This window comes from Cupressus sempervirens, chromosome 6 (assembly GCF_028749045.1).
Source record: "Cupressus sempervirens isolate cs-2001-9-10 chromosome 6, ASM2874904v1, whole genome shotgun sequence".
Taxonomy (NCBI): Eukaryota; Viridiplantae; Streptophyta; class Pinopsida; order Cupressales; family Cupressaceae; genus Cupressus; species Cupressus sempervirens.
The window spans coordinates 127,252,702-127,262,488 of NC_143123.1; the positions used below are offsets into that span (position 1 = coordinate 127,252,702).

Below are 9,787 nucleotides of genomic sequence, written 5' to 3' on the forward strand. Positions count from 1 at the left end.
CTTGCTCTCCCATCTTGATGATGGATCACGTAGTGTGATTCGAAACGTTGATGAAAAATCTCTACACAGTGTAATCCAGAAACTTAGCATTATAAATCATGGATTGTGGAAATTTGATTGCATTAACAAATTGAATTTACTCTTAAGTAGTAGAATGTTGTTGAATAACATAATATTTATAGTTAGTTTTTTTAATTAAATAGAATTACATATTAATATATGTGTTGTTAAAGACATTTACATTATCGTGTTTATAAGGGAAAGATGTTTTCAAAATTTGAGTGCGAAAAAAGTGTATTTATAACACAAATTGATTTGAGCCAATAAAAGTGCATATAAATAAATAAATTATTAAGGAAAAATTAAAAATGTAAATTTAAATTTTATAAAAATAATGATTGTTTAAAAAATGAAGAAAATAAATTATTTCAACTGATTGGAACTAATTGAGTAATTGAAGTACAATAACATATAAGATAATGTAACACATTTAATTGATTTTATAATATAAAAAAATTTAAATTATCAAAACATCTTAAAATAATAGATTAGATCAATCAAATAGAGTATGTCATTCGTAATTGATATATCTATTACATATATGACCAAAAACTTCTAAATTCTAGAATGAAACTAAATAAATAAATCATCATAGTACTTTCTAATTAATTACAACATACTAGTACCGTAAGAGTTAATGCAGGTCATGGCTCTTCCCACATCAACAATGAATTAAATCCTATCATGCTCCCTTTACAATAAATTAAAAACAAATTTCATGCCTGAATGCAAAATCAACACACCTTTAGAACAGATTGCAAGCCATCCAAGAGCCAACACATATGTTGCCACAAAATAGCTCGAACACAAAAAAAAAAAAAACCCTAACATCAGCACCATCAACTGATCTGAAAACAACATCTAATTCACATCTGCTCTTAATCTTACCCACATTGAATCTACTGTAATGCTTGTTGTGGAGTACCCTGTTCTTGATCATGTTTTTTCCCATTTACCAATTCAACATCAGTACCAAAATCAGCAGTCTTTGGCTGTTGTGGAGTAGCCCACCTCCTCCAAAACCAGTGATTCTCCCACACCCTTGTCATCTCTTCCAAACCCACATTCTTAGTCTCAGGAACAAAGAAGTAAACAAAGAGAGTCATAACTACCACCCACCCAGCATACCAGAGGAATATCCCATATTTGAAGTGGCAGAGCATTGTGAGAAAAACTTGGGCAAAGATGAAAGTGGTTATCAAGTTGATTGCAACATTTATACCCTGCCCTGCAGATCTGATCTCCAGAGGAAAAATCTCACTGGGAACAAGCCAGCTGAGTGGCCCCCATGACCATCCAAAACCAGCTGCATAAAGACATATAGCCACCAGGAGGAAATCTGCATACCCCTTTGAGAGTCCCTCAGTTCCTGATGCTCCAAGCTTGGCTCCAAGTATTGCAGAAATGATGACCTGCATTACAACACACACAAGAGAAACAAGGGAAACAATTATGTTAATGGATTGAATGTTTTGACGACTCCGATTATTTGTAATGTCAAGGGCATACAGTCTCAGTCATTGGCATAAGTTTCTCGATTTGATTGTATAAAGTTTTTAGTATCAATGTTGAATCACACTCTGATCCAGCATCAGGATAAAACGAAGCATAAAAGAACATAAGCAAAATGAAACCAAGCATAAGAGAGAATGAGGAAAATGATGTCGCAAGTGTAATTCGAAATGTTGATACTAAAAAACTTTACACAATCAAATTCAAAAATTTGTACTGTTGCATAGAAATCTGTTCTCATTGACAATCTCAGTTTTCAAGAGCTTCACACCCAGTAATGGATAATAATGACTGCATTAACAATACAGACCAAGAAACAGAAAAAACAATAATGTCAATGGATTGAATGTTTTAATGGTTCCCATTTTTTTAAAATTTTTAATAGTTTTTCAGTTTTCAAGAGCTTCACAGTTCACACACAGTATTGCACAAATGATGACTTGCATTAAATACAACCCAAGAAAAAGGAAAAGCAATAATGTGAATGGATTGAAAGTTTTAATGAACACATTTTCATATGTCAAGTGGGTAGTTTTTCAGTTTTCAAGAGCATTTATATCGTCCCCAGCTGGTTTCTCTGCTTAATGATAATGGGTATTGTCAACGTCACTTCCAGTTGCCCGCCATTACTGTGTATTATTTTGTAAGTCTTTCATTGACTGGATTGCTTTCAGTTCTCAATGCCATTAAATAATTGCATTGAAATCACTCATTATCTGGACATGTAAAAAGTCAAACAATGCACTGTAAGTTTTGATTGTTCATTTATCAAAGACTGCATTGTAAGTTTTCCTCATCTCTTTAAAGGCACCTTGCACCGTAGCCGGTGCCCTCTTTAAACAGTCCGCACGTTCGCATTTGCCTGCGCATGCAGGCTGGCAATTAAGAATAAATTTGACGGCTGTATTGAATATTTTGCATTTTATGGTGATTAAATTAAGTGCAAGGGAAGATTTTGGGGAGACCACGATATTAATTTCTGATTCTTGTTTACATATTTAATTTATAATATTCAGTGTATTCTAATGTTTGCATAGCAATTTTCAAGAAATTATTATAATAATAATATTTAAATTTATAATAAAAATAATAAACAAATTAATGCTTAGTGAGTTGATTTGTCCATTTTAGGTCCTTGTCATGCATTGCATTCAGATTTAGGCAGCTATTAAATATATGTAGCTGGTTTATATTGTAAAGTATTATTTTATTTTTTATCATATCTGTAATAGTTCCATATGACAGAAAATTATTTTCGATGGGACGTTCGCGTACCTTGTAATTGGGGTAGGTTAACTATTAAAATCTATAATAGTGATATTTTTATAATCTATAATAATAATGGTTGAGTGTGCTATATCTCACAGTCATCTTAAATATTAATATTTTAAGTTACGTTCATGAGAAATATTATTATAATTTAAAAAAAAAACCAGTATTTGACACTTCAACAAATTCTAATCTAAATTCTATTTTATTGTTTTTTCTTGGATCATGTGAAAGAGAGCATTTTATTTTATTAAATGTAATCACAAACTTTATGGAAGACATCTAGCAAATCTTTAAATCAAATTTGTTAAACATAATTTTTATTGTATGATTCTATATCTAATAAACTTATTTAAATTTTTTACTCGTTTGATATAATAAACGGTATGTTAAAAGTAAATATCGTAAATATTAATTAGTTTTTAACCAAGTTTTTGAAAATATAAAGAATGATGAGTACAAAGTCATTGAATTGCATGTATGCATGTTTGGTTATTTAGAGAAATATATTGTGTATTTTATTCTAATATATGACATGTCAATGATCATTTTACATGCATTAATCATATCTTGCAATTATATATTTAATTGTAACAACTTTTATTTATTTAAAAAGAAATGATATTTTTGACTTCTCTTTACCAATTATACTTGATATGGATGCTTCCATTATAAACATGCATACAAGTTTTGAGTAGAAAAATGTCAACTACTCTCAATGATTTAATAGTTGTCCCTAACATTAATAGTTAGTTATTTAGGAAGCATTTTTGAAACTTATGCCTATGCTTGAGAGTCCTAACATATATCTAAGAAAAGACAAAAACATTTATTTTTAAAAGTCACATTAAAGGAAAAATTATATTGCTATGTAAATATGTTTCATCTTTAATGATTTCAACAATGAAAAGACATTTAACTAATATAGATGTTTCATCTTTAATATTTTAAACAATTTGAAAAGACATTTATCTAAATCTATCATTATCGGAGACTATCCTAACACATTCTTTAATACATATGTTTCATCTTTAGTGTTTTCAACATTCTAAAAGATATTATATCTAAATCATGATTATACTAACTATACAAATGACTTTAAATTGATTATTTACCCAAGTATATCCTACCTATAACATAACTTTAAACTCCTCACTCATCTAATAATACTCTTATAAAATAAATCTTTTAATGTCTTCCTACGCAACTTAAGTTCATATAGTTTTTGTTATGTCCTTCAATTCTATGGGATTTGTTATATAGAAGGGTCAAAAGCTGGTCATTTAGAAGTGTTCATCGAGACCTACTTAAAGATCCTAAAAATTGTACAGTACAACCACCTCATTGTACCACTAATCCAATACATCCTCCTCTAATAATTATTTTTTTATCAATAGTGCATACAAATGTCTTAGTAGTCATGTGTTATGAGTATCAGTAAAGTTGCACAACTCTTCCAATTGAAATCTACAAATTTTAACAAGGCCAAGCATAAATGAACAGTCATTGTTATATAAAGTGAACAACTATTATTATACATGAAATTTATTAATAGATTTTGAAACATAATATCTAATTTTTTAAGTTTCTCTAAAGATAATAATTGAGAGATTTTACAAACAAATGAAGTCATTGTTAGCTTCACATGATAATTAATACAAATTGTACAATATGCAAACTTTTGATTCAAACATAAATTGGCAGTCGGTAATCATCTTAAAAATATATACACAATTTAAATCAGAAACTTACATGTCAACAAAATGACGCATTAAAATCTGAACCATCTATAAACATTTATTCAAATAGAAATCTAACAAAGAAAAAGAAAATAAAAATGCAGAGCATAGGGCAGAAACAGGCTTACCTGGCAAATAACCATCTGAACTCCACCCTGTAAGAAGAGAAATCTCCGCCCATACTTGTCAACAAAGAAGATGGAGATAACAATGGAAACCAAGTTAACAACCCCAAGAATCACAGCGGACATGAGAGCAGCGTCTGATTTGAATCCAACTGTCCTGAACAGAACAGGGGCGTAGAAAGCGATGACATTAATGCCTGTCATCTGCTGGAAGAAAGGAATAAGCAGAGCCATGACAAATTGGGGCCTGTATTGTCTCTTCAAAATGTTACGAAATGGCTGGTGCACCATCTTGGAAGTAGAGCTGGCCTCAATCAAATCCTCCAGCTCTGCCTCCACATTGGACGTTCCTCGAATTCTCTGAAGCATAGCTTTTGCCTTCTCCAGCTGTCCTCTTTCGATCAAACTGTTGGGAGTATCCGGCAGAGTCAGAGATCCCAAAGTCATGATCACGGCTGGAACGGCCGCCAATCCAAGGGAAAGCCGCCAACCCCACCCTCCACTGATCTTTGCTGTTCCGTAATTGATCAAATTCGCCGACAGAACGCCGATTGCTATGAACAATTGGAATCCTGTGTTAAGACCCCCTCTCCATTTTGGCGGCGCCATTTCCGACAAGTAAATTGGAACTGCCTGAAAAATTCATCGCAGAGGCTCAGAAAACTGTTTAATTTACCAAAACTTGGGGGTAAGAAGTGATTGATTGCAGGAACATGTTCAAGAAGTTAATACCATCAAATATTGCTGGTAGTTCAATGGTGAATCCCGTTTTAAATCTTGAGTGATTCACAGAAAATAGCAGATTTCGAACTTTGACCATCTTAAAGAGTTTAAAATCATGAAATATTGCCTGCTAGTTTAATGGTGAATCTTCGCGTTACACCTTAATGTCTTTAGCTCATTTACGAAAAACAATAGATTTCAAGCTTGGAACATCTTAAAAAGAGGTTAACATCATTAAATTTCACAGTTTACACAAATAGATTTATGGAAAATAACAGATTTCAAGCTTTGAACATCTTACAAAGAGGTTGAGAACATGAAATTTCACAGTCTACACTAATAAATTCACGGAAAATAACAGATTTCAAGCTTGGAACTTCTTGAGGAGGTTCAAATCTTTGCAGATTGTTTATTTTAACAAAAAAATGGGGGTAAGAAGCTCAATATTTACCTGATTTGCGAAGCCTACGCCGAATCCAAGCATGATGCGTCCGATTATGAGCATTGCAACGTTCTGTGCAGCCCCGTTTAGGGCTGCTCCGATGAAGAAGCTGATTCCCCCTGTTACCATGGACACTTTCCGGCCAAAAGCCCTCGTCACAGAGGATGCCGAGAGGGCAGAGATGAGTCCGGCGATGTAGAGCGAGGAAGTGAAGGCAGTCAGAATCTGGCTGTCGAATTTACAGTAGTCATTCGGCTTCGCAGAGGCTGCCTTTCGGAATACCGACGGAAAAAATTTCTGCAGGAATGGCGCCATTTGTGTAACACCCCCTGCAGTGACAAATATCAGTTTTCATTCTCTGTTTAGCCTAAAATGCTTTAGTCCAATGATGGATCTCTGCTTTAAACTTTAAAGTCATGGCTAATTTACACAATTTTATTAGATCAACAGTGAATCTCGGTTTGAAGTTTCAATTGATTCACAGACAGAAGAAAAAGAAATAACAGATTTTGAGCTGGAACGTCTTGTAGAAGTTAAAAATCATGAAGTATTGCTGGCAGTTCGATGGTGAGCCTCCGTTTAAAGTTTTAACTGATTTACCAAAAATAACAGATTTCGAGCTGGAGCCTGGAACACGTTAAAGAGGCTGGAACATGTTAAAGAAGTTAAAATCATGAAATATTGCTGGTAGTTCAAAGGTGAATCCGGTTTAAAGCGAAACCAACAGTTTTCGAGCTTTCAAATTCGTAAAGCAAATAACAGATTTCAAGAAATCTTAAAAAGAGTTTAAAAATGAAATTTTCAAGCTTGGAACATCTTAAAGAGGTTAAAATCTTGAATTTTTCACAGATTACATTGATAGCTAGTCTGAATTTGACTGTGTATAATGTTTCCACTAACATTTATAAACACATTCTGACTTAACATTAGGATATGATAGTAAAAACAAATTGATTCGTAAATAAACACTTTGAGATATGAAAACCTAAACCACCTAAACAGTTGAGCCTCGGGAAAACATATTGATAAGAACTGCTCTTCTGTACAGAAGGCCGCACTCAATCAAACTACACAATATTTTTTTTCTCCAAATAGCTCTTTACAAAGGTTTTTTCTGCTAAAATATCTTCTTACAAAGAGGGCCCATAACGCAGTAGTAAAGCAAAGAATGAAGATGTTTGAATCCAAATCTTAGCTGATCCATACAAAATAACAAAAAATTCAGAGCCTGAGCAAACTACAGATTTCATCCTAAAAGATGAACCTCAGCAAATTTTCTTACAAATATTTTTTAACCCAAATACATCCTTACAAAGAGGCTCCGTAACTCGGCAGCAGAGCAAACCATGAAGAATTCGAAATAAATTCTCAGCCGATCCATACAAAAATAAAAAAATTTAGAGCCTCAGCAAACCAGAGAGTTGATCCTAAAGATGCGCTTTGACTTCTGCAAACATAGAAAAGCAACTAAAAGTACCTGAAATTCCAATGTCATAGCCAAAGATTAGTCCTCCAGTGGCAGCAACTATACAAGTTACAAGCACAAAAACAGTCATCCCGCCCTCATAGTGCCTCAGAGGGACGGTAGTGGTCACAAACCCTCCTCCCGCCATGACTGAAAGCTCAAAGCTTCACCAAAGCTCCACCTCTGCCTTTACTTCTTAAAGCACTACACCCTTCCTTTGCTCCGCTGGAATTTGGGCTTTAAATTGCAGGTAGTTATTTGGTAGGTAGGCAACTTACCCCCTAAAATAACCAACAGCCCCTGGTAATTGTCAAACTAAATTATCTCTTTCAAATTTGATCTCTTTTCACTTCGTTTTACCTCATTTCTTTCCAAAATTCAAGCAAATCATAAAATACGATCCGAAAGATTCAGAAGATAAAACGCATAAAATCAAAATCCAGAAACTGTTCATACAAATGCAATCCCTTTCTTGTACCGCTCCGATTCACCAGCTTCCTTCCAGCATGGACGATTCTTCTCTGCGTCTTTGAGCTGAATCAAATCCATGAGAGCTCAAGCTCAAGCTCGAATCTGAATATAAATCATAGATTAGTAAGATTTTGCCGGACTCTTTGAGAATCTGGAAGCAGAGACTTTGATTGATTTCGTTGGACCATTAGGTGAAAGAAATCCACTCACATTTGCACATTTAACAGAGGATTTGGGTTAGGTTATTATTATATTCATGCAGCGAGGAAAACATAAATCTCGCCAAAATCATTTGACGGAACTTGTCTGCACTGCCTCGATGACTAAAGCGCCTCCTCATATTTTATAAGTGAGGGTTATCAATGGTTACCCACTCCAAAAAGGACATGCTGGGAACAAGACAAATGTTCTAGCTTGGTATTATCACGTTACTTCTTGTTCTACAACATGTGACCACCGAACCCTTCGTAAAAACTCTCACCTTACGGCCTTGCCTTGCCATTTATAGTACATATTTTCATGCATTAGTTGAAGCTAGCCTAGACCTTAGCTTTGCTTGCTCTAGCTAAAACGAAATAGCCTTGAGGCTAATACTTTTTTTTAAAAACCTATTATAGGGGTGTTCTCAAGAGCCAACTTGGTCTAATTCTCTTTTGGGGGTGAGACTAATTCTCTCAAGGATAAAAATATTACTTACAAGCTACTATCATTGGGTCACTATGGATAAAGAGAATTGATTTGGGGATGTACATCCTTATTCTCTTTTAGGGTGAGATTGATTCTTGAGGGAAGGATAAAACCCCCAAGCCACTATTATGAGTAAGTCTAGATAGAGATAATTGATTTGGAGACCTACATGGGAAGAAACCGATGTCCACTTGTTTAGGATTGTATTATTTTTATTGTTGAATTACATTTTAAATTTTGAATATGTAAATGAAATGTGAGTGTTGAGCTGCACAAGAAGTTGAGGAAAGTGAAATGGGTTAGAAGTAGCTTGTCTTATTTGTCGATTGTTTAATGCTCTGAAGACAATATGAGCAGATGTTAGGCTTAAAATATTACATTCTAGTACTCTTTAGTGTTTGCAATTGTATGGTTGGTAGTGTCTTGAAAAGGTGAAATGTGAGTGTTGAGTTTCACCAGAAGTTGAGGAAAATAAAATAGGTCAAAAGAAGCTTGTCTTATTTGTCAATTGTCTAAGGTTCAAAAGACAATTTGAGGGAATCTTAGGCTTAAAAAATTGCATTCTATTAGTCTTTAGTGTTTGCAATTGTGTGGTTGGTAGTGTCTTAAATAAATGAAATGTGAGTGTGAAGTTGCACAAGAAGTTGAGGAAAATGAAATAGGAGTGTCTTTAGAAGAAGATTGTCTTTTCCAATTGTATAAAGTTTGGAAGATGATATGAGGAGGTGTTGGGCTTCAGAAATTTCTTCTAAACTACATGGCTAATAGTGTCTCAAAAAATGTCATGGTGACTTGACAATTGCAAAATTATCTTTTATATGATCATGATTACATTCTCTATGTCTGCTATATATAATAGATTAGTTATTGTTAGCACTTACGCTACCTATTACATGTATCAAGTCAGCAAAAGTAGGGGAAAGAGGTGTCTATGGAACATTGAGAAGCTTGCCTAATCCAAGCCCTTACAAGCATGATTTTCCATAATGATGAAAGACCGTGAGGCATAAGAAAAATCTTTTATCCTTAGTTTATAATGTTCATTTGATATGCTTATATTTTTTTACTAGTTTTCTATTTATTTTAAAACAATGTTAGTCAATTTAGACGCAAAGTATATTACTACAATTATTTTCTCATGTGTTTTAGATGTTGTCTTTTGCAACTATATGGTTGGCAGTGTCTCAAAAAATGTAGCGGTATCCTAAGAATGGTGAGAGTTTCTTTCATGCATGAAACTATCTACATGATCATGATTGCACCATTTATGTTTGCTAACATAAAAAGTTGTTGT

General features: G+C 33.7%; 1 protein-coding gene across 1 annotated transcript; it reads right to left on the reverse strand.

Annotated features, from left to right (window-relative positions):
• Nucleotides 1-548: 548 nt before the first annotated feature.
• On the reverse strand, nucleotides 549-8,281 carry LOC149551556 (sugar transport protein MST3-like). Its single transcript, XM_089787048.1, has 4 exons — nucleotides 7,348-8,281; nucleotides 5,880-6,199; nucleotides 4,709-5,338; nucleotides 549-1,472 (listed from the first exon to the last, which is right to left on the reverse strand). Exons 1-4 carry the CDS (start codon nucleotides 7,481-7,483, stop codon nucleotides 960-962), a joined length of 1,599 nt encoding a protein of 532 aa, XP_089643174.1. The 5' UTR covers nucleotides 7,484-8,281; the 3' UTR covers nucleotides 549-959.
• Between the last annotated feature and the right edge of the window lie 1,506 nt (nucleotides 8,282-9,787).